Genomic DNA, 26,109 nt, shown 5'->3' on the forward strand with positions numbered 1-26,109 from the left:
CGAAGCGGCAATCAAGGCACGGATCAGCCAATTATACTTCTTTTTTAAAGGCAAGCTGGGGTTAGTCTGACCCCACCAGTTATTTATTCAACGTACCACTGAGTTTTGAACCTGCAACGTCCCAAGATGTGCACTGACAGCTCCTACCAACCACTCAGAGCTCCTGCTGATCAGCCGATTATACTTCTGACAGACAGAAATTCAACAGATTTTCCAGATATATAAAAAAAAAGGGTATGAAGAAAATATTCCACTAAAGGATATTACAAGTTTGGAAGCTTGCATATGAAAGAGTAATGTCATATAATCAGCTAAACCTGGTAAACGAATAAATTTGGCATCTAAACAACAGCTGCCTCTATCAAACTGGTGCCAGAGAGTTCAGGGAAACAGCTTATCAAGTAAAGATGATCAACATCGACTCTAAGTAACTTGGCCAATGACAATAACTTGAGCATAAGGGACTACATGGATTAAATTTTAGGGTATTCAGTGATCAGTTATGTTTGCTTTGGTAAGCAGAAATTGTGACTGTTGGGCACAAGGTAAATCTTGGGACCAACTTTGCAAAAGCAATCACAGATGGCGATCATAATATCATTAATATCAAGGTGTACTTTTCTCAGATTTTTGCTAATTAATTTGAGAAAGTGTTGGGATTGTGATTTACAAACAAAATCGAGTCTCGGGCCATGCCCTTGTCTTTCTCATATTAATGGGGGTGATTGCTTGCCTCCTATTCTCTGCACTAGCCATCTCAATATTTTTTAATAAAGCCTTTCGTTTTTTAATATATATTGGGTAAAATATTGGTTACTAAGGAAGACAAGGAATTAATAAGTAGAAATCAATGACAAGATATTGACAAGTGGCTCCAAAAATCAATGACCCACAATGTGCCAAAATTTCACAACTCAAAAGATCACATTTTTACTTCAGAAAACAGGATCCAATGCTTGATCCTTACCAAACAAACCATGATGAACACATCTATGTGGTCTGCAAAGTCTCATAAGTTCCTTCACAGCTGCTGCTTGATCAATTGAATGCTTTTGAGTAGATATTTGTTGGGGATATATGGAGCATTTTGGGAGGTGAAGATGTACAGACCATATAATCAAAATGTTCACCTGAAATTGTGGCATCATGGTCAGAAAATGCAAGCATGCACGTCCTGGGTGTTGTGGATTAAGGGGTAAAGTGATGTCCTTTCACAAGCTAACACTACAAGAATTTCATGGATTAGCGACGGACGTTATCCATCGCTAATCCACCATTAAAATTGTTAGCAATAGATTAGCGATGAATAGCGTTCATCGTAATTTTATGGTCGCTAATTAGCGACAGAAAAGATTCATCGCTACTTCCATCGCTAAATTGCAAGAGATTAGCGAATGCCACAATTCGTCGCTAAATAACGACTGATTTTGTGTTTGCGATAGATATAAATCCGTCGCTAATCTATCGCTAAAATTTACCGACAGATAATATCTGTCGCAAAATTGCGTCACTATTTTATGCCTAGATTTTTGTTAAATTTTAGTGACGGATACATATCCATTGCAAAATTTAAAAAAAAAATGTTTGAAATATAAATATAAAAAAAAAACTCGTTGTACAAATTATATAAGTTGTGTATAGACAAGAACACATAAAAAAATGTATACAAAATAGGCAAAACAAATTTTACCAAACTGGCTATTTGATTGCAAAGCTTGCTAAGAGCTGCAAGTCAACAATCACACAAAATAAGATTCCAAAGAAAATTTTAATAAGTGAGACAAGAATGAACTGTGCCAATGTAAACACAAACTCTGAAACATGAAACAATAGAATAAACCGAAAGGCTCACGAGAATGTTGGCATTTTGCTATACAATCTAATGCAATTATCTCCCTCTCTTCTCTTTTCACCAATGCTTCTTCATTCTCATCCGCTGAGGTCTAACAGGAGGAATCCTTAACGTCATTGGCAAACGACTTGATGAAAAATAAACAAGCTTGAACTTGTATCTATAATGTCTGAATATTCTAGAGGTGCTTGTACTAGTCCACATCCTAACAAGCTTTCAAATCAAATGATAGACCTAGAAGCTCAAAAGGGTTGTATTAATAACTTAAATAGACATCTGACAAGATTTTACCAGCCTTCATGTTAGACCAAGATGATAATCGAGCCAATCTAGCAAGGGGAGTTGTTAGAGGTGTTGTATCACCGTGATGAATATTTCCAACACTTTCCCACAAAGAATTTGTTGGCACTTGCTCAATACCAATCATAGAAAGTATACGCCAACCAATACCAGCAACACGAGGAGATGGGTCTTTAGCTAGGGCGTATACAACCATTACACATTGGGAATACATAACATTATCCACTACCTTTGGCTTTGAAAAATTAATGATCCCATTGTTGGTAGCATCATTTAATAGAATAGCAGAATTAGAACGCTCAAACGAATTATCTAACAATGGAGAACCATGCATTATTCCAGAAGCAAGTGGGCTACTAGCTGAAGTCCTTTTATCACGAATGAGAGCAGTGTTGTCACTTCCAACCCTCAAAACAGGACCAATCTGGGAAGTGACAACACTTGCAATATGCAAAAACTGTGAGGAACCACTACAAGAAAAATGCTACTTAGCGACGGAAATTGGCGACGGATTTTTTCCGTCACCAATTTGCGACGGATTAGCGAGCGAAAACTATTTCTCGCTAACGTTTGAAATATTTGCAAAATTAGATACGAAAATATCTTCGTCGCTAAAGCCGTCGCTAATTAACGAGGAATCAGCGACAACATTTTTTCGTTGCCAAAAATGTTACAAAAAATGCTAATTAGCGACAAAATTAGTGAGGGAATTTTTCCATCCCTAATTCGTCGCTAATTAGCGACGGATTAGGGACGGAAAAATTTCCTCGCTAATTCCGTCTCTAATTTTCGTCCCACCTGAGGCACGAAATTTTCCCTCCCCCCGTTCAAAAATTTTCCTCCATTTGTTTTTCCCTCCCGTTCGATTTAAACCATCCCCACTTGAGGTGCTTCTCAGGACGCCAGAAGCTCCGCTGACGACGTGCAGAAAGAGTCGATCCCCACCTATGGAGAAGTCGCAGATGGAGCCGTCGTGGCTTCGCCGGAGCCGAGATGTCAAGGGGGCGACGAAGAGGAGGCTACTGTTGGGGAGCCACTGGAGCCTGTCGGAGTCAAAGAGAGTGGCGATGAAGAGGAGGTTGTTGTTGGGGAGCCACTGGAGCCTGCCGGAGTCGCGAAGATCCGCGCGGAGTCGCGAAGAGCCTGTCGGAGTCGCGAAGATGTCGTACTCGTTGCTCCTCTCCCTGTAGCTCGCAAAGATCTGCACGGAGTCGCAGCTGAAGCTGAGCGCCCCGTCGTGAAGCTCTTCGGCTGGTTCTCATGGCAGACCTGTGGAACTTGAAGAGGAGCTTCCCTCGGAACGCGCCCCCGCCGTGAAGTTCCTCGGTTGGTTCTTGTGGCAGACCTGGAACTTGAAGAGGAGCTCCCCCCGAATCCGCGCGGAGTCGCAGCCTGCCAGAATGCGTCGATTTTGTGCAAAAAAAATTGCTTCTTGCCGGAGAACGCGCCGGCAGCAAGCAATTTATTTTTTTTTTAAATTTAACGATGGATTAGCAACGGATATTATCCATCGCTAATTTAAAATAGCAAAAGACTCGTGATGGATCATATCTGTCGCTAATCCATCGCAAATTAGCGACGAACTTAGCGGCGGATAAGTTCTGGCACTACTTAGCGTCGAAAAATTCGCGATGAAAGTTTTATGTCACTAATCCGACGCTAAACAGTTTAGCGACGAATTTAGGTCGTCGCTAAAATGTGATAGAAACATTGTAAGAACTATATGAAAATACATATACATGTGTATATAGAGAGACAAACAAAGAGATCATAACTCACAGTAGAAAAAAGCTTATGATGGTTTAATTTTAGGAAACCAAAATACAAACAAGTGAACCAAACAAATAGCATATGTGAAAAAGAGAAGGAACACACCTAATCTTCTTCAAACGTTCTAAATCATCCCTCAATTTCATGTCCAACGAATTTGAAACAACCTGGGAATATCTCCCATCCTTGTAATCCTTCTTCCTGTTGAGAAACCAATATGGGATCTTGAACTGTCGGGGGTTCGCAACAATTACCATAAGTTGCTCTATCTCAACAAACGACAACTCACCAGCCCTATAAGACCAAAGAAACAAATAAAAACCAATTCAAACTGATTGTTGCCTTAGCTAGGTTCTTAAGGCAATAACGAGGAATAAGAATCAGGAACCAACATAACAGGTACGAGCATCACATTACATATTAAAACACTTATAATTCAAAAAGGTCAACTAGCTTTCATAGTTAAGAAGCAATACCACCGACAAATTCATTGTTGCTCAATTGCCTGAAAATAATGGTCTCTTTAAATGTTTGACAATACAAATATAGTTAAATCCATGAAGATTTGAGCATTCAAACATAAGATGCTCTTACAAATAGTTGAGCTTTGTCATGTTTCCAAGCTCTGTAAGAATGGCCCATGTAAGTTTATTACTGTGAAGATACCTATCAATCAATTGTTGGTAGTAGTCACATTGCAAGGCAAAAACTGTACATCAAAATGAAATGAAATTGTGCATCAACTAAATAAACTCACAGTTTTCCAGTATAAGAAAGGTTGTTCAAGATTGGTGTTATTAGCCCAATTAGTTCATTCTCACTTGAATCCCTGGATCATAGTAAGACATAAAAACCTGCCATGAGCCATATGTTTCCAACCGGCCAAAGGGCAAGAACCAAACAACTTGATCGTAAGACAAGCCTCAATCATGTATGCATACAACCAAACAGTCCATTTCAATCACTTAGCTATTATTGGTTATGTCTATTTTATTGCCTCTGCAATTTCTTGATCTTCCCCCACTAGATTTGTTGTCCTTCCTCACTTTAATCCACCCAAACGCAAACATTTCAGTAATCAAATCCATAATCCGGTAATTAAAGCAAAAGACAAATAAAATAGAAAGGGATTACGATAAGCAAATCACAATTATCAACGGAATCAAACCCTAATCCCCATAATAACAAAATCGGAAGCAAGATTTCACCTGAGATAATGCGAGATGAGGTTTATGAGTCCCGAATCTTCGCTCTTGCTGAAACAATCATGAAAAAAAATCAGATCAGATCTAAGATTCAACGTCTAACATGAAAATTTTCTGGAAAAGAAGCGTCAAACACTGAGAAATCCATGAATGTCGGGAAATGCAAAGGCGTAGTTCACCTGATCTGGCCGAGCTCGGCAACGAAAAATCTGAGGGAACAAATCAACCTCAAGAAGCAAATCTCACAAGAACGACTGCACAAAGGAGGAACGGGAGAGGAAAAGTGGCGATACAAAAGTCCGACGTTAGGTTGGGGGGATGGTGAAGAAGAGAAATTGATGTCTGGTGCCCGATCGATTGGTACACAGGGAAGGAAGGAGGAGCAGATGCGGGGACGAAGAAGAAGAGGAAAACTCGAGCGACGGCTGTGTACGATGATCTTCCACGGAAGATGATCGATGACAATGGTGCAGGCCACCCTCTTCCCCGTTGGGAAGCCAATTTGGGGGTAATCAAAGAGAGAGAATTTTGCATCCTAGATGAGTCGTTTTATATCAAAAAATAGTGATGGAAGCATTCAATCTCAAAATCTGTCGCTAATTAGCGACGGATTATCGATGAAAAAGTTTTGTCTCAAAATTCGTCGTGAAGTTGCGGCGGAGTTTGAGATAGAATGTTTTCGTTGCTAATTAGTGACGGATTTTGAGATAGAAATTTTTTGTCGCTAATTCCGTAACTAATTTTAATTTTAGTGATGATTAGTTTTCTTTAGCTAATTCGTCCCAAATTTGTGACGGATTATTTTCGTCGCAAATTTTTGTCGCTAATTAATGTTTTTCATGTAGTATAAGCCAAAAGATCACTAAAATCCCTAAACACATAAGGTCATACCTCCATTGTCCTAGTGTTGAAAAGCTATTTAAAAGTGGAAACATCACAGAAATATATTTGAAGCCTAAATAACAACAATACTCACTTCTTTTCAAGGTGTAGATAACAAAGAATTTTTTTTTTGAGTTATAAAATCAAGAAATGACTATTTACCCGAAAGGCCTTGATTGATTTCCATTTCTTGTTTATAGGAAAGGTGAGTTTGGATGGCATATAAGTCACAAATCATTTTCATGTTAACAAAAATGAGTTTATATATTTCTTTTTTAATAACACTTTGAAAGCTAAAAGAAAATAAATGAAATGAAAATTTTTATTTTTGTGAATATAGACAAAAGCCTTGTTTGGGGGATTGAGCCCATAGTTTGACCATTCTAACTTGGTTTTCAAGTAAATTTCACATATATGTCCTTTTTCACCTTATTTTATAAAATTAAAATTCTAAAGTAGTAAAACCGTCTATATCATTTGACTTTTGTTTTCCTCTCATTTTTATGCTCATTTTATCCTTTTTTATGCAATGCATTTTTGGTCAGGCGTGAGCTCTCATTTTTTTTACTAATTTTTGTTATTTCACATGTTGCTATGGTGATCCCTTGATTTTCAAACATAATACCACTAGTAGGAACACAGTCAGTCTTTAGAGTGTGTTTGGATTTAGTGAATTGGATCCAGTTCCACCAAATTCCTCATTGTGCCTTTAAAGTAGCCAAAGAATTTGACTGAATTGGGGAACATTTGGTTGTGGTGTTCTAAAAGATGGACAGCGATGGCCAAACAAGTCCAGCGATGGCCAAATTCGGCTTGGGTGCCGTCGACACCAACAAGTCCAGTGATGGCCGAATCCGGCTTGGGTGACGTCGACTCCAACGATGGTCGAATCCGACTTGGGTGCCGATGAAAACTCTTTATCCGATGAACAATCAAAACCCGAATAGCATCTCGACTGTCACCGGTCTTGGAGCGTCCAACAACAGTTGATGTGTGCTCTGAATGCTGCTGAAAAAAAAAAAGGAGAAAACCCTGGCTATCGTTGGCCTGAAAGCACCCAACGACGATGATTGTGGTGATTCAGATGCCCCTCGTATCATCTCCGATCATGGCTGGTTCCGTACGGTCACCGGCGGTGGCTGGAGCTAGCCATATGCCCAGACCATCGCTTGTATTCGTTAGGCATGCCGTGACCCTCTGCATCAGGCGAACACAATGGAAAATCGTCCATCCCGCGGATCTGAATGGGCATCGGCCCTAGCCGCCCAACAATCTGAGCAAAAAAAAATACGCTCATCCATCGATCAGACTGGGCGAAACCTACTCCCGAATGCCAGAAAAAAATAAGGGGATGTATCGGTTGTTCAACAGATATCCTCTGCCTATAGTCCGGCGATGAGAGGAATTGGGGAAGGGTAGAATGACCCTTCCGTCCGATCGATAGGCAGTGAAAGAGGGCCCAATGATCCTCGTCGTTCGGCAAGATCAATGGGGGTAAAAACCTCATGCAGTCAGGTGACGATCCGACGATCATGATAGATCATCGTCAAAAAAACATGAAAAAATATAAAATATATAATAAAATCATATTTTTTCAATAATTCAATGGAAGCTTTGATACCAATTGTTGGATTTGTAAATCTATCAAAAACTAAAAGGATCGGCAAATATGTTCTCCTTAAATCATTGAAATAAAAAATTAAAACTTATGCGAAAGCGTACCTAAATTCATTGGTGCTCCAGTAAATCGTTGACGAGTATGATCTTACAGAACCTGTACATGTGGCCATATTCTTTTTTCTAAACCTTATGAGAGGGACCAAATCTCTTGATGGTTATAAAAAGCATCAAAGAAAGGGCCATTATATAAGGTTTGGAGACCATAACCTAATTTATATCTAATTAGAAGTCTGTCTTCAATTTTTCCTATTATAAAATTGTAGACAGAACATGTCTCTTCACACAGAGTAACATACCATATGAGATAATCATATGGCCCAACCGAACTGGATCACATAAATTGAACCTAAACCTAAGAGAGTCTATAATGCGTGGTTTAACGTATTTAGGCCCACACAAATTTTCCCAACACTACCTCCTTTCTCACTTGAGAAGCTAATTCCTTGGGTTGTTAATGAGACAATATCAGGTGAGACAAAGAATGATATTGTCAGAGCTGCCTTGGATGTCGTTCAAGATAAACAACAACCCATACACCACAAATTTTCTTGTTTTTCAGCCACCGCTAGTATACCCGAAAGACTGGATCTGCTGTTCCTTTTTTATGTGAAAAATTCAGGTGCAATATGATTGCACAAATATTTGTGCATTAAGCACCTGATCACCTTTTTCTTGGGGACTAGCTAGGGATGGCAGTGGACCGGGGATGAAGGGTATGAAACATGGATGGAGGCGGGGATGAAGGTTAAAATCCATCCCCGTTTAGGGATGGAGGCAGGGATGGACTTACACTTTTCCCCACCCCGCCCCGATCCCCGCCTAGCCCCGCCCCGCCCCATCCCCAATCCTTCTAAAGGATGGCAATAAACTACGGGGAAACAGGCCCCCGCCCCTCCTCATCCCCATTTGAACCGGGGATGGAGGACATGAAACAGGGATGAAGGCGGGGGTGGAGGTTAAAATCCATCCCCGTCTTGGGATGGAGGTTCTAATCTTGAGACGGGGTGGGGGTGGAGACCCTGTCCCCCGCCCCCGCCCCCGCCCCGGTCCATTGCCATCCCTAGGACTAGCCTGTCAGTTGTGGGGCTAGGCCTAATGGAGGGCATATTAGGCAATCATGTGCTTAATGCACAAATTTTGTGTCATGTGATTGCACCCCACCCCCCCGGACTCTTTTTTTTCTCAGTTATTACCATCTCCTTCTCCATTTTTTTTTTCAGCAGATTGGCATTCAGATTGAATTTGGTTTAGGTCTAAATTCAGAGATTGAATTTGGATCAACTATCATATGCAGAATATCTGATCTGTTTGAACCTGTAAACTAGTTTCAATGTTGCCATATGGTATTGAACCAAACTCCTGTTTTCTGTGTTCAGCTTGTCATTAGTTCAAGTGCAAAAGGCTGGACATTTAATTTGTGCACATGAATGAAAAGGAATGCAGATCAGCTGTTAACCCAGAATTCAGATATGGGTAGTATATGTCAGAATCTGGGTTGGATTTGGAACGTATGCATATGGTCCTTTCTGGATAACCAGGAAAAAGCCATCTCACGGCCCGAGCAAATTGGCGTACAACCCTAGTTTTACTGTTTTTGTGCTCACCAGAGAGTATACCCGTCTTCAACCTCACCGCAAAGGACACACTTGTCGGTTTCGAACTCATGACATCCTCTCAACTTGGTGAAGATCATGAGTCGCCCTTACTAGATGAGCAGAGCCCTTGTAAAATCAGGCAGCTAGAATGCAACAAAATATGGAGCTACAAAAACCATAAGGAACATCCTAATCTTAGTCCAAATCTAAATCCATGTAAATGTTAGATTTAAGCCAATGGGAACTGGTCACTTTTAATTGATCTCCATTTGACTCCAATCCAAATCCATAACCTATCATGCGAGATGCGATTAGGTCAGACTCGGTAACGCTGATCCCACCTGTGACAGTCTGAAGAACAGTAAGAATTTTTTTAAGAATTATTGATGTTAGCTTTCAATTTTACTATGGCCACATGGTATTTAAAGTTCTATTAAAAATGCCTTTGCGGCCAGGCCAGTGCAAATCAGGCCCAAAGAATAAGGGTGTTAACGGGGTCGGATCTGGTTCGGACCCAGGTGAGTCTGACCTGGATATGACTTTTTTGGTGCAGGTACTAGGTCCAGAACGGGGTCTGATCAGGTCTGCCATAAGAAAACCCATACCCGGGTCCTATAAGGATTAGATGAATCAGACCCGTCCATACCCAATAAAACAATATTTTTTATCTTTTTTATATTGAAAATCACAGGTCTTAATTAGAACTCGTTTCCGACCTAAATCTGGTATGGAATTTTGCAATCCATAAGTGGATCCATATACTAATCAGACCCTTTGGATTCAACCCGGTTTTTAATCTAACCTCCTTTATCACCAAACTCTAACCCTATAGGGTTTGGTACAGGTCGCTCTAGGTCAAACCGGACATATGGACACCCCTATCAAAGAACCTTGGACGCTATGACATTAATCTCGATTACAGTAGTCATTCATAATTATGGTTGCAAACAAGTCAGGTTAGTCCAACCTGGATTTGACTTTCAACGAGTGAGTCTGGATTTGGGTTAGGATTCAACTTAGAAAATATGAATTCCAGATCTGGATATGATCTGAGCCTCTTTGATATTGGATCCATAAAGAATGAGTCCAATATATTAGTTTCCGTGTTTAAATAAATCAAACAGATTGGGTCACACCCAATTTTGAACTGGCTCTGACTAAACCCGACATTATTAATTTGTTCTCGATCTGATACTCTATAAAGCAGGTATTATTTTATAGATTGGTTGGATATCTGATCATGATCTAATTCACTTGCATCCCTATCATAGTACGGAAAACTTTAATTTTCTCATTCAACTCCAAATCCAACTCTGAATTTGATTAGGCTGCTTTTGCATGCTGCCAAAATCCGAGAGTTTCCATAGAAACGCATGGGAATCCATGCATTTCCATGGGCTTCTCTTTCCTTACAGAAATGGAGCTCCATTTTCGACAAAGACCACCCTGTTTTTGATGTATCCTTCTTCGGCAGGTGGATTGGTGGGTGCTCCGTTTCTTTTTCAGCAGAAGAGGGTGCCGTGGTGATAGGGATGTCAATGGATCAGATTTTATCCAATATCGGACTGAATTTGATTTTATTTAATTAGATTGTTAAGCCAAAAATATATCCGATTATAATGGATATGATTTTGAATTTTTGCCACAGAATCCAAAAAATATCCAGCTTTTACATATATTCAAATCCAATTATAAGTAAAAAAACTGTATTTAGTATGAGATTTTTATAATCAAAATCCAAATTCAAATTCATATTTGTTGAGTCAACATCTGATAGTCGGATCTGGTATTGGCCACATCTGACCCCAATCCTAACCAATTACATGCTACAGTGATGCCCTCTTTTTCGTGATAGAAACATGTTCTTGGACATATTTGAAAGTGTGAAAATAGTAGGAAAAGTGAGAAAATAAAAAATTATAATTTCTCTGACCATTCGAAACAAGAGAATTTTTTTTGAAAGGAAAGCCTTTATGAAAACGTGTTTTTTTATAAGAAAATTTATTTCCATTGAGGGGGGGGGGGGGGGTGGCGGAGGGGTAGAAGAATTTTTTCTATCATTTTTTTTTTTGCATTATGGCAGCCATTCACTCCCAACACATCTCATTCTATGAGCTGCGGCGATAAGAGCTTCTTCCATCTTTATATTTCTTTCATGTACCACCATTTCAGGTCTCTCTCTGGTCTGGTAAGTCTGATCGAACCACCTCTCTCTGTCTCTCTCATTTTTTAATTTAGTTTTTCTCATGCTACACAAATAAGAGAAAAAAATTCTTTCTTATGAGAAATTTTCTTGCTTGCAAACGTGACCTTGAGCTAAATCAGATTATATCCTCCCTGGATCGTATCCAAGCCCGACCCGTTTAGAGCGAGCGAAAAGGAAACCAACAAAGAAATTCCAAGAGGTACCGCTCGAAAATAAAAAAAAAATCATTTCCTAAAATGGTAATTATTTTCTGAATCAAGGGTAGTTCTGTAGCATGAGCAAGGAGCGGAAGTCGCCAGCGTTTACCGTTATAAGTTTGGCGACTACACTGTGCAAAGAAACGAGCGCGAGTCCGCCACTTCTCCCGCGCTCGTATCATACGCAAATCCGGGGCTTCTCTGCACGCGCTGTCTCTAGGGTTTCGGGGATCTTCTGCAGAGAATTAGGATTTCCACGATCTACTTCGGAGGCGAAGGGGAGTGGCGTTTCGGGCCTTCTCTTCCAGTTTGCGTATTCTTTGCTTCTGCTGATTCGCAGACCTAATTCCTCGAGATGTCTGGGAATGCCGATGAATCCGAGCCGACTAAGATCATCGGTGAGTTGGATTTGCGGAGCGATCAGCCGGAGGCCGAAATCGTGGAAAATGCAATCGATAAATCGGATTTGCAGACCGATCAGTCGGAGCCCGAAATCGTGGAAAATTCAATCGATGGATCGGATTTGCAGCGCGATCAGCGGGAGCCAGAAATCGTGGAAAGTGCAATCGATGCATCGGATTTGCGGAGCGATCAGCCGGAGACCGAAATTGTAGAAAATGCAATTGATAGATCGGATTTGCAGAATGGAGATCGGCCGGTGCCTGAGATTGTAGAAGATGCTGAAGATCCAAGGAAAGATGAGAAGAATTCTGGAGTCGAGGCCGTAGGAGATCCTCCTTCGGAAGAAAATGCTAAAGCTGAGCCGCCGCTGAAGGAACGTGGACGAACATTCACGATGAGTGAGTTGCTAGATGAATTGAAGGAGAGAAAGGGGGAAAGACATCAAGAGACGAGGTCTCACAATGGAGAATTTATCGGAAATGCCAGGTCTCCGGATGAAGCTCCACAGAAGGAGAGTCCGTCATATAGGTATCATATTTCTCGTTCTGAAGCTGGAAGTTTATTTCATATAGGGATCTTGTTTCTCGTTCTGAAGCTGGAAGTTTATTTCATATAGGGATCTTTTTTCTCGTTCTGAAGCTGGAAATTTGATCTTCACCTTTTATGCATATAATTCTTGGAGAATTTTCTGCAGAAACAACATTTTGGTGTTGAATTCATGGTTTTGCCATTCTTAGAATTTGGTTTTCATTTCCTTTTTCGTTGTGGGATCATTTTTCTTCTTCTTGTTGCTTCTCATTTTCTCGATGGAGAGAATTTTTACCCTAATCACTGCAATTTATTGTGAAGAATATCAGGTTTCTTAAAGTTCAGCTTAGGCATCCTAAGCTTTTGAACGTATGAAGGATAACACTTCTGATCTTGAAGCAATACAGTTCTTGTTGGTTTAGAGCGAAATTTCCTTAGATATTGCACAATTACATTTAGACTGTCATCTGAAAGTTGTTGAAGAGATCGATATCTTTATGGTTATGATTTCTGTTTCTGACAAAGAGTAGAAACCTGTTCTTTTATTTAACTAGAGTGACATTGAGGATTAGGGAAACAGCTGTATCTTATTCCTTGAATTGACTACTGCAAAAATTCAGCTTAAGATCCTGCAACAGTTGACTTAAAGCTTTGAATGTTGTCCGAAACTGACTCTGGTTCAGCATAATGCTCATAGTCGAAGGTTATTTATTTATTTATTTGTTTTTAATTACCTTTTCTCCTCTTCTAAGGGCTAGAACAAAATTTTTCTTTACAAAGTGGTTCTTATACTTCTTTTGTTTCTCATAAATGAGTTGAAGTATCATAAAGTAAATACCTGCAATTATCACTATTCTTTCTTGGTAGTTTTTGTTCTCTTCAGGAAATTTTGGAAGCTTCGGGTTTAAAATTTTCATTTTCTTAGTAGAAAATAAAAAGAGTCCATCATATAGGTATCTTATTAGATTCCCATGAGTTTGGCAATAAGTTTTTCATCTAGATATTGCATTTTCTATTCCATTCAGTCATAAGTTGTATCCACCAGTGTCTTGCACTATAAAAAATTATGCTTATTGCCTTTTTTGGTATCAGCCAGGAAAGTTCACAGAAGAAATATACTGGCCAAAATGATGTTGCCATGGATTTAATCAACAGTGTCACTGGAGTGGATGAAGAGGGACGCTCCCGCCAGCGCATTCTTTCTTTTGCTGCAAAACGGTTTTTCCCTCTGATCTTTCCATGCTTTTGCTAGTATTCTGCATTGTATATTTTTGCTATTGATGTGCTATGGGGTCCACAGGTTTCTCATTTTCTTGCAAAAAATATTCTTTTGCTTCCAGTCATAGATACCTATGTGATATAGTTTTTGACGCACCAATTCTTCTTGGAGATCTTTGTTTATCTATTTTACTGCTTTCTGCATGCTATCTTATTTTCTACTCGTCAAAGTATTGTTTCTACATGTTCTGTAACCCTTTTCACCTTTTTTACACTGTCTTGATTGAGCTCTTTAATGGTTTCTTGCAGGTATGCTAGTGCATTAGAAAGGAACCCAGAAGACTATGATGCACTTTACAATTGGGCATTAGTTCTTCAGGTGATGTTTTAAGCATCTAGGTTGAATAAATTTATGCTGCTTTTGCAGAATGATTTTGTTGTTAAGCATCTATTGTACATTTGATCTATGATTTTGGTTTTCCTTTTTCTCTTTTTCGAATGGGTTGAAAGCATGCTTCCCTTATTCTTAATTGTTTACACGCAAGTTAATGGTCCACAGGTAGCATTCCTTTTAAAATTGTTACTATGTTTGCAGTAAATAGTTTTGTTGCCTTGAGATTCCTGGCTTCAAAACTGATTGCTGATTTGTTTATGTCCTCGATGGACTGGGAAAAACAACCTTTTATGCTGGTTCATTTGTTAGGATTTAACGAGGGCATTTTTATCATGCAGGAAAGTGCAGATAACATTGGTCCAGATTCTAGCTCACCTTCAAAAGATGCTTTTCTTGAAGAGGCTTGTAAGAAATATGATGAAGCTACTCATCTTTGCCCTACTCTTCATGATGTATGCTTGAGTATCTATGCCATTTATCTCAAAGCAATTTGTTTTCTGGCACAGTTTTTTACCATTTTGGATTTCCTCAGATAGAATTGCTTTATAACTGATTTGTTTGTATTCCATGAGGTTGGCACACAAACCAACCATTGTATGTCAACCATCTCCTTGTAGATCTTTTTGATAGGTCATGAAGATCTCAAGCAATGTTCTAACTTCTTTTACATTTTTTTAATCTGTTTTAGATATCATAAAGTAGGATGGTCTTTTATCTTGTTGTTTCTCCTTTTTCTAAGCATATCATGTTCTTTTGAAGTTCTCATGAGGTGCAAAGCCTGAAGTTTTTTCAGCTTGGTGTCATTCTGTCGTAGGATAATAGGCTCAAGTTCCAGTTAAACTGGTTTTTCTGATGTTTATTATCATATTGAGTTGAAATAATGATGTAAGATGCCCTTGCCAGTTTTAGAAAATAATGACTGCTAGCAAGTAATCATCTATTAGATTTTCCTCTTCAATCTAAAAATCTAGTAGTTTCAGTGATAACTGTCTGTAGTTATTCACACTCAAAATCTTACTATGTTCCTTTCTTTTTTTGGATGTCAGGCATTCTACAATTGGGCTATCGCTATCTCTGACCGGGCAAAAATACGTGGCCGAACCAAAGAAGCAGAAGAGTTATGGAAGCAGGTGCCCTCACATTAACCTTCACTAGTATCACATGTTATCACTGCATCATGCCCCTTGCAACAATGATGACCAATATAGAGTCCAAGATGTAAGTTTACCTAGAATCCAGAATAGCATAAAGGCTGCAAGATACTAACAGTACACCATAAGCAGCTTCCACTTGATGCAATCACCTAGTTTTCCTTCTCTGTGAAATCCAAGTAGCCGATAATAAAATACAACTATCACCAAAGGCCTTAAGAGTCCTTCCCATGTCTGGCAGAAATGGCTTTTATTGCCTTTTCACCTGGCACTGGCAGTGTACCAACTACCAACTGTGCGTTAAGGTCAGTTCCACTACTAGAGTCTCTCCTTGTTTTCTTTTATTTCCTTGCTTTTTCTGGGACTTAGCTGTAGATGTGCATGCAACACGGATCTTTTGGTTGAGTTATGAGAAGCTGGGTACTTGCCATTATACACATGGGTCCTCCACTTGCTTAAATATCTCTTGGCTGTAAGATTCTGGCACAGGGTTTTCTATTTTATTAAGATAGTTTTTTTGTGACATTATGGCTGTTGGAGCTTTGTAAGGACTAGGCAGACATAAACAAACACAGTTTAGTCAATATGATTAAATGAGCCATCCTTAGTTCAAATAAAGTGACATTGTTCACTGACTCAAATGCCATATGGAAATATCTTCTTATCTTGATTCCTATGGTACTTGGTTGAAACAATATTCTGAAGATCAACGCTTTACCAAATTGTTATTTTTTATTGACTGCAAATTTTGTGCTATCCTTGTTAATTGCTAGTAGTATCCTGCAGTATGGAGGTTGATCTTTATTCTGTTATGTTACATGATGACATTAATTTACTGATGCCACCTTGTGCAGGCTACAAAGAACTATGAAAGGGCTGTTCGACTCAACTGGAATAGCCCACAGGTATTGCTTTTGAAGATTTTCTATTATCTGGTTGTGTTCCTCATTTTGCTGGTACCCATTGTTATCCTCTGGAGAGATAATCCTGTGAATGGGTGCAATATTTTCTCAACATGTATCTGGCTTCATGATTTCATCGTTTAAGCAACTATGAAGTATGAACATCATTTATTGTAACATTTTTGTGTCAAACCCTAACTTGGAATGCTTTCACTTTTCATTAAAGTGAACAATGAATTCATCATATCCATCTGCATTCTCATACATCTTTTTCTTTTCTAATATGTCCAATCATCTCAAACAACCATTTAGCAATTATAAATTAAAGAGTTGGGATATAAGTAGGGTTTCTCTTTCTCTATTTTCTTAAGCAAAAATTTTTATTTTAAAGACTAGAATTTTGTTCTAGGTTACTTCCTGTAGTAAACTTCCTGTTCTTGTTGTTGGAAGTAGGACTACAATGTATTAATCCAGTTGCCACACTGAAATTTGTTCTTTGGGTTTTTCACTTCTATTTTTCCAATGCCTGCATGCTTCAGTGTCAAAGTGCCTCTGTCATATTGCATGTAGTGCGCCACATTAACTAGTCTCTAGATGTGCTTTAATAAAATTCCTTTCCGAGGATTGAAAACAATTTGTTCATGCCACAAATTGGCATTTAAAAACAGTGTACAAAAAATAATATATGAAACATATTCATCATCTGCTTTGTTGCATGATATGACATGGTGAGCTATTACTAGATGTATTAGTGTTGGACAAAGAAAGAGTGAATACAGTTCAATTTTCTTGAAACACTTGATTAGAATTGCAATTTTTCTTTAAGTATTTTGTCTTTTTTCTTTTAACTTTGTTTCATCTTGTTTTTCATAGGCACTCAACAATTGGGGACTTGCTCTACAGGTATTTTTTGTACAGTAGTTATGTGATTTATATTTTTCTCTTTGGATGCAATTTTGTGATTTTAAAAGCTTTTTGTTTTTCTTGTGTTCTTTACCCAAGTCTGCCTTTGCTTCTTTTATATGCTTTGGTTTCAGTTCTGCCATTTACTGTTCTACTACCTAGTATGTTGCTATCTTTTCCTTTTGTGATTGCTCTATTTTTTATGGCACATTCAGGAATTAAGTGCTATTGTTCCTCTGAAGGAAAAGCAGACCATTGTGAAGACTGCAATCAGCAAGGTGGGACACTCATAATAAACTTCTAAGAAACTAATTGAGACCAATTGTGTAAAAGTTATATTTTTCTGACATGTTAATCTATTAACATCTATTACCTTGGCAGTTTCGGGCCGCAATTAGGTTGCAATTTGATTTCCATCGAGCAATTTACAATCTGGGAACTGTTCTGGTTTGTTGATTGTTTTGGTTATCTGATTTACGATTATGAAGCTGGTTTCTTGTCATTGATAAGAAATATGGTTTCTTTGGAATTTCTATGCATTTCATATTTGGTGCTGATAAGTTATTAATTTTATAATGTCACTAATCTTAAGTTTTTGTGTAGTATGGTTTAGCAGAGGACACTTTAAGAACTGGGCGACCGGTTAATGCAAAAGAAATTTCACCTAATGAGCTGTATAGCCAATCTGCTATTTATATTGCTGCTGCCCATGCTTTGAAATCAAATTATTCGGTATGCTTTCTCCATGTTCTTTACAAGTCATGTTGTGCATGTTATTGCTGAAACTGGGGAGGGTTCAGCATAGACATTGGTGGCATAGGAATGTTATTTATACTTCCAATGTGGAACCAAGTATCTTACTTGTATATGCTGTCATTTTTCCCTTTGAGACTTTCAATATTTTACTGAAATAACATCCATGACAGGTATTTACACTTAGGAGGTGTTTTGCTGCTCATATCAACAGAAATTCATTTTGTTCCCTCAACATTTTGTTTAGCACATGAATTGTTTGAACACATGCCACTTTGTAATTTGTTTCGTTCAACCTCTAGAACATGTATTAGGTTTGGTTGGAGAACTATATCTATGTTAGTGTCTATGTCACATGGGTGCGGGTGCGGCAATTTAAAAAAACTTCGGTGCAAGGGTGTGGGAGGGTATAAAAAAATTCGGGGTGTTGGAGAAGATGGGTCGGGGTCGGGAGGAGAGGAGGTCGGGGTCGGGAGGAGAGGGCGATTTTTTTTTGCCCTAGTCCCCCCTCTCAGCCCATTTCATCGAGCTTTTTTTTAAGTCCAAAAATTGAACATTTATGGCCCTGGGTGCGTTGACCGCACCCAGGGTCGGTTTGACAACACTCGGTGCCGCACCCACATGCGCACCCGGGACGCTTTGCGTCGACGTGGGTGCGGCACCTGGCTGGCCGAATCCCTGTGACATAGGTTAGTGTAGATCCAGCTTCATATTTAATTAGGTTATAAAATAGTTTGGCTTTTATTAGGGGTGGCAAAACCTGGCACGACCCGCCAACTCAACCCGCCAAGGGTTCGGGTTTGGAAAAAACAAACCCGTTTAATAAATGGGTCGACCCACCTAACCCGTTTATTAAACGGGTCGGGTTCGTGTTAGGGCTATGCCAACCCGCCAACCCGGCTGACCCGTTTAATAAACGGGTTAGGCGGGTGGGTCAACCCACCAACCCGTCTGCCAACCCGCTAACCCGACTCGTCAACCCGACCCGCCAACCTGACCCGCGAACCTGAGAACCCGTTTACCCGACCCAACCCATTTATCAAATGGGTTGGAGGGTCGTGTTGGGTTACCCGTTTATTAAACGGGCCGGGTCCGTGTTTGCCACAGACGACCCGTTTAATAAACGGGTCGGGTTCGGGTTGAGGTATGCTGACCCGCCAACCCATCGGATCGACCCGCCAACCCGACACGATTGTCACCCCTAGCTTTTATGGAGCTGATTACGGATCTAGTTGGGCCTTGTATTTGAGTAAGGTGTCGAGATGACTACTAATGTCATCTATTTAATAAGAACTTTGACAAAAATAATTTGTACGGGGTTCAATTTAAACCCCTCAAAGGAAGCATCATGCATTTTGGAGAAATACGGAGTTATTAATTCAAATTTTTTGAAAATTTCATAATATTTGGTTTGTGCCTTGATCTGTGTGTGCTGTTTCAAAACCAAATCTGTTAAGACTGATTTTATGATTTCTCAATGGAAAAGAAAAAGAATTTTTTTTCCTAATTGCATGATCATGGCTCCTCTCTCACTGCAAACCAACCAGAAGCTACCTTCATTCATGAACCATTGTGATCCTCATTCAGACATTGGATTGCAAGCTGCATGAAGCATGCATTCATTCATTCATCATGGTGTACAGCCCCCATTCACACAGATTGTAACCCACTAGAAGCCCTTCAATTCTCGATTGGTAAAAAATGGAAAATTAATCAACAGATGAAAGAGCTTTAATGATTATGCTACATGAACTGTTAATTCCTTTGTTTTTTTGGAAGAGAGATCTCTCCCATGGATATATAGGGAAGTCATGATTATACTTCTCAAGTTCTTATGGTTCTGGCAAAAAGATCTTGCTGTGAGGAGGAGGCTGGAGTTTCTTCATTAGATGTTATGAGGAGCATGTTGGAGAGGATCTTAGGGAAGTTCGATGTGAGTGAAGAAGGCAAAAGAAAGAGAGAAAGGCTACATTAAGAGTGCCAAAAGGAGGAAGCAGAAAGAGATGTCACCAAATTTGATGAGTTGTGTGTGGGATAAAATCCATTTGGATGAAATTAGATAATGTCTAGTTCCATGTAGCACATGGTTTAGCATGCTACCTGACATGAATGTGAGCTAGTGAAGACTCGCTAATGGGTGAAATGGGCAAAATGTATTACACTATAACTGTGTTTTATCTAGAATATGTCATGGTTGAACCAAACTCCCCTTATCCTAATTCTCCACTGAAGGCTTTTTGGTGCCTTCATAGGGTGGCACAAGTATTATCACATGATATGGATACAAGTACAAGATGCGGCATAGACATACTGGTACAAGAATAGGGTTTTATTTAATTGGGATATTGGAGCACAACCTTGCATACTATGTAGTCAAAAGCGCTAGTTGGCACCTCGGTGGCAAATGTCTAAAAGGCCTAGTCGGGGGCCTAGGTGGGACTAGTTGGAGCCCCCCCCAAAAAAAGATTAAGAAAATGCATAACTTACAATAATATATATTTGTATAAGACTTGATAGAATCTATACATGCATGCATACATACATACAAATATATACATATATCTGAAAAAATTAAAGAATATATATTTATATATCTGAAGAAAAAGAGTAGATATACATCTAAAAAAGTATTTTTGTATAATAATATATGTGGAAAGATATATATACACACACATGGTAAAAAAATACAAGTTCAGCGAGGACAAGTCAAACTAATTGGGACCTTTTAAGTTTAGGGTACCTAAGTGCCTTGGACTAGGTGCTGACCTGATGACTAGGAAAACTAGGTGAGTCACTGATTTTGACTACATAGCTTGCACATACACATATAAACATGATGTGGGTCACATAAGTTGAAAATTCACAATTTAAAGCAATGGAGCATGTGTCACAAGCTTACTTTTTTCACTAAGCCAGTGCGACGCGTGTAATAAAGTAAGTGGAAATAGATATGAGGAATGCTAAAGCATACCCAATGTCCTAAAACGGACACACACAAGTGTAATAGCAAAGAACAAGTCCGCACGGCACAAATACAAAAGCCAACAAAGGGCTTACAAAAATAAAGAGGATGTTATTGAGCACAAGGGCTTAGAAAAGCTAATTTTACAAAGGGGTGAACAGTGAACACCCCTATTTATACAACTCAAATGGGGGTCATTGGGGGCTCCCAATAAGAGTCGTTGGGAGCCCCCAACAGTCATATTAATGACCGTTGGGGGTTCCCAATGATTCTTGGTTGGACCCCCAATGCAACCCAATAAAAATAAAAAATAAAAAAGTAAAAATAAAGAAGAAAAAGAAAAGGAAACTAAACTAAATGATTGAAATGCCCCTATTTGACAAAAATACAGAAATACTCTTTATCGGGTATGACACATGTTTTAACACCAAGGTTTTAAAACCCGTGACTCGGAACTCGACTCGTTCTTTATTGACTCGTGACTCGGCGGGTCAACTCGGTGACTCGGACCGGGTTTTGTTAACTTTTGATTTTAAAAGAAAAACAATATATAATTTGTCTCAAACCATGTTTTTCAGTAAACATATAGTCTAAAAAGTTGACAATAAAAAATTGCAAGTTTAGAGTAGAAAAAGTACAAACTTCTTCATAACAAGGTCACATGGAAAGATCAAGTTACATGAAGAAACTTCTTCATAACACGCATGTCTTTGGTATTCAATGAAGGCCTCATGTAACTGAGTCTAGAAACATACTTAAACTCAAGTTTCTAAATAGAATGGTTTAGGAATTTCAGCTAAACTTCTCCAGAAGACACCCTAGCTTTTGTTAGCTTTCCTTTCTAGTGATCTCACCTCATTGAGAACAACAACACATCATCTTGCATAAAAAGCCAGATTGAATTAGTTGCAACAAGGTAAAACAACAATAAAAGAATGAATCACCAGAAGAGATTTCAATTTTGACCAAAGGAAATGTTGTCACATGGATACATGTACAAGCATACTGTACAAGATCAACACAACTGGTATGATATGGGTGTTTCTGTCAAAAAATAAGGATGACAAGGTAGAGATTGTTATGCACAGGTGTGATACAGACTTTGTACAAAAATGTATTTTTATATACAATGAAGGATATGATATGTGTTCATAAAACAACACTCAAAGGCACCCAACACCAGAATATGAAGTACAAGCACCGATACGTGTATGCTTCACTTTTTTGTTAGATCTTTGAATCATTTTTTTTGCCAATATGTTTAATCAACACATAAAGATTGATAGATTATTGTATCTTCGAACTGGTTTGTCTTGTAATTTATTATCTATTATTAAACTGTTATTTTGAAATACCAAAAAAATCAAATTTCAAATATCCCAGAACTCGGCCGAGTCAGACCGAGTCAAGGCAAGCCGAGTTTACCCTGTTGGGTTGACTCGCTGGAGGGCCGAGCCGAGTCAACCGAGTCACCGAGTTGACTCGACGAGTTTTAAAACCATGTTTAACACCCTCCCTCAAGCTTTACGAGGAGATGACCGAAAGCTTGGTAAGTAGAAAGATAAAGCGAGCAGCAAGAGCTTTGGTGAAGAAGTCCGCCAAATGATACTCGGATGTAACGTATGACAATGTGATAGTCTCTCTTAGATATTCATCACGTACATAGTGACAGTCCATCTCAATGTGTTTAGTTCGCTCCTGGAAGGTGTGGTTGCTTGCGATATGAATGCCGCTTTTATTGTCACAACACATCTTCGAAGGTATAGAGATGACTATGCTCATATCACTAAGAAGACTGCGAAACCATACAAGCTCCATGGTTGTAGTGGCCATTGCACGATATTCTGCTTCTGTTGAGGACAAGGATACTTTGTGTTGTTTCTTGCATCTCCAGGAAATCATAGTCACCTAAAAACACACAGAAACCTGTAGTTGAGACTCTATCATTGGGATTTCCTCCCCAATCAGCATCAGTACAAGCAATTAAATCAAGTGACGAAGATGAGGAAAGGAAAACTCTCTTGTTTATAGTGTTTTTAATGTATATGATGATTCTCAAGACCACATTCATGTGCACTGTTGTAGGTGCATGTTGAAACTAACTAATTGAATGAACTGCATGAGCAATGTCTGGCCGAGTGGTGGATAAGTATGTCAGAGACTCGATAAGTTGACGATAGGGAGTAAGATCTTTAAGAAGAGTTTCATCTTCCAGTCTTAATTTGGCATTGATAACTTCAGGGGTTTCTGTCTTCTTGTCGTCGAAAATGCCGGATTTTGAACAAATGTCAGTTGCAAGTTTTATTTGAGAAATAATGTACCCTCTGGAGGAGTACGCCACTTCAATATCTAAAAAATATCTTAAGAATCCAAGATCAGACATGTCAAAATTTTCTTTTAAAACTTTCTTGATGTCATTAATTCCTTGCTTATCACTTTCAGTGATAATCATATCATCTACATAAAGCAGGAGAATAACCACCAAGGACCCTGTACTTTTCACAAAAAGAGCAGTGTCAGTGTAGCATGAACGAAAACCTAAATGTGTCATTACATTACTAAATTTATCATGCCAAGCTTTTGGGGCTTGTTTTAATCCATATAAAGCTTTGTTGAGTTTAAGAATTTTATCATTACCAATACATACCCCTGACGATGGATCCATGTAAACTTCTTCATTTAGTTCTCCATTTAAAAATGCATTTTTAACTTTTAATTGATAAATATGCCTTTTTTTAATAGAAGCAACAACAATAAGGGTCCTAACACTGGTCATTCTCGTAATCGGGGCGAAGGTTTTCTCATAATCAATACCATATTCTTGAGAGTATCCTTTGGCTACTAACCTAGCTTTGTAGCGTTCTAAGGACCCATCGCTCTTAGTTTTGACTTTATAAATCCATCTACATCCTATAGATTTCTTTTCCATAGGTAATGAAGTTATTTCCCAAGTTTTTGCTTTTTCAAGAGCACTAAGTTCTAGGTTCATGACTTCAACCCATTAGGGAAAATTCTTAGCCTCATTATAGTGGGATGGTTCATGGAATGAATGTAACACAATTAAGCATGACCTATATTTTGGTGTTAGTGAATCATAGGAAACAAACCTGTTAAGGGGATTGGAGATACGACTGGATCTTCTAAGTGAAGTTTCCTCTACGTTAGAATCCTGAGAGTATTTTTCCAATGCATTCATGGGAACTTGTTGACCACGTCGAATATAGGTTTGAATTGGTCTACTATCAATGATATCGTTTTCATCAACATTTTCATTTTCAATATTGTTAAGAGGAGTATCCTCTTGGTCATTCACAGAATTTTCATTAGGAATCACTTCTTCTTGAGGAAGAAGATCAAACAAGAAAGCATATTCGCTTTCATTAATGTCGTTAGTTTTTTCAAAACCATTTTCATTTTTCAAAAGGGTTACATCTTTAGACACATATAGTTTGTTATTTTTGGGTTGAAGCATCTAAATCTTTTTATATTTTCTCCGTAACCTAAGAATACACATTCAATAACTTTTGGTGATAATTTATCTCTTTTATGTGAAAGAACAAAACATTTAAAAAAAAAAACTTAACCTATTGAAATCGGGTATTCTTTCAAATAGTTTTTCATAGAGAGATATATTTTGCAAAGATGATAAGATCATTCTATTTATCAAATAAATTGATGTTAGAGCGGCTTCGGCCCAAAACCTTTTTGAAACTTCTTTTGAAATGAGAAGAGTCCTAGTAGTTTCCGAAATGTGTCTATGTTTTCTTCGGCTAAACCATTTTGTTGAGGAGTTCTAGGACAAGATTTTTTATGGCAAATTTCATTGGTTTCTAGATAATTTTGAAACTCGTTTGACAAGTATTCTCCCCCCGAATCGGACCTAAGAATAGAGATATTACTTAAAAATTGATTTTTGACAATCATATGAAATTTCTTAAAAAATGAGAATACATTGAATTTTAAGTTAAGAAAATAAATCCATACATATCTAGTAAAGTCATAAATAAAGGTAACATAATACGAGTATCCTTCTTTTGATATCACCAGAGAAGGGCCCCACACATCTGAATGAACTAATTCAAAAGGTCTCTTAGATACAAAAGTTATATTTGGAAAATGAGTGACTTTCATTTTTCCAAATATACAATCTTTACAAACAAAATTTTTTTCATTACAAATTTTTTTCCCAAAGGGAAAAGAATACATTTTTGAGAAACTTGGATTTCCAAGTCTTTTGTGCCAAGTATCAATATTTTTTATCTTGGACATAATTACAAAAAGAGTTGGTGGGGAGTTTCAAGTAGTTCATGTAATAGACATCCCTCCTCCTATGGCCTTGCCCAATCTGTTCCAAACCGGAGATCATGCACAAATCAACTTTTATTTGAAAAAGAGATTTCACATCCATGATCAGAAATTTGAGAAACGGAGAGAAGGTTTAAATTTAGTTGTGGAAGAACTCTAACATTTGGCACAAGAAAAATTTCAAAAGAGCTTAATGTTCCAACACTTTTAATTTGTAAAGATGTTCCATCGGCAGCTGAAACATAGGAGGTTTTTGAATTCTTGTTCACGGTGGGACACTTAGATGCGACATGCCCCAACTCCTGACACCTAAAACAACTGTTGGTAGACTCACTAGGTTTGGCTTTGGATCTGGTATTGTATGGGGGTTCGGACTGGTCAGGTTTGCTAGGATCTACTCTAGGGGTGGACTTTAAGTCTTCCTTCCTAGGGGAGCTCGCTCCCCTAGTTGGGAAACTCGACTTGGGTCGACTGGACTGGTCACTACGGGAGGTCCTATATTCCTGCCTCCTTTTCAATTTTTCTTCAACGTTCATGGCATAACTGCTTGCCTGATCTAATGTCTCGACTGTGACACAACTGAAATCGTCATAAATAGCAGGACGGAGACCAGAAATATACCTCGTGACCTGCTGACGGGCTATCTCCTCGATCTGCACTCGCAGGGATAGACGATAGAACTCAACAGTGTACTTCGCTACGGTATGGGTGCCTTGACGCAGTGTCAGGTACTGCTTGTAGGCTCGCTTGACGTGGTTTGAAGGCACGAACTTTGACTGCATCAACCTCTGCATCTCCTCCCATGTCTGTAGGCGCTCTAGTCCCTGTCGTTCGCTCGACCTCTACAAATTCAACCCACCATGTCTGTGCTAGGCCTCTCAACCGAGTGGACGCTAGAGAGACA

The 26,109-nt window shown here is 38.7% G+C and overlaps 1 protein-coding gene across 5 annotated transcripts in view; it reads left to right on the plus strand.

Annotated features, from left to right (window-relative positions):
• Positions 1 to 11,827: 11,827 nt before the first annotated feature.
• LOC149836305 (Tetratricopeptide repeat (TPR)-like superfamily protein) overlaps positions 11,828 to 26,109 on the plus strand; it is a 60,907-nt gene continuing 46,625 nt past the window's right edge. For 4 of the 5 annotated variants that reach the window (XR_016432411.1, XM_090009120.1, XM_090009122.1 and 1 more), the window contains exons 1-10: positions 11,828 to 12,617; positions 13,710 to 13,835; positions 14,145 to 14,214; positions 14,568 to 14,681; positions 15,276 to 15,359; positions 16,235 to 16,285; positions 17,156 to 17,185; positions 17,401 to 17,463; positions 17,567 to 17,632; positions 17,789 to 17,917. Coding sequence is in view for 4 of the 5 variants with exons in the window: in XM_090009120.1 (XP_089865246.1) it covers positions 12,043 to 12,617; positions 13,710 to 13,835; positions 14,145 to 14,214; positions 14,568 to 14,681; positions 15,276 to 15,359; positions 16,235 to 16,285; positions 17,156 to 17,185; positions 17,401 to 17,463; positions 17,567 to 17,632; positions 17,789 to 17,917 (1,308 nt within the window). In the remaining variant the exon portion in view is untranslated. The remainder of the gene's footprint in view (positions 12,618 to 13,709; positions 13,836 to 14,144; positions 14,215 to 14,567; positions 14,682 to 15,275; positions 15,360 to 16,234; positions 16,286 to 17,155; positions 17,186 to 17,400; positions 17,464 to 17,566; positions 17,633 to 17,788; positions 17,918 to 26,109) is intronic. The other variant, XM_090009123.1, reaches the window with a different exon arrangement.

Source organism: Nuphar pumila, chromosome 6 (genome assembly GCF_984573655.1).
Source record: "Nuphar pumila chromosome 6, dmNupPumi1.hap1.1, whole genome shotgun sequence".
Classification (NCBI taxonomy): domain Eukaryota; kingdom Viridiplantae; phylum Streptophyta; class Magnoliopsida; order Nymphaeales; family Nymphaeaceae; genus Nuphar; species Nuphar pumila.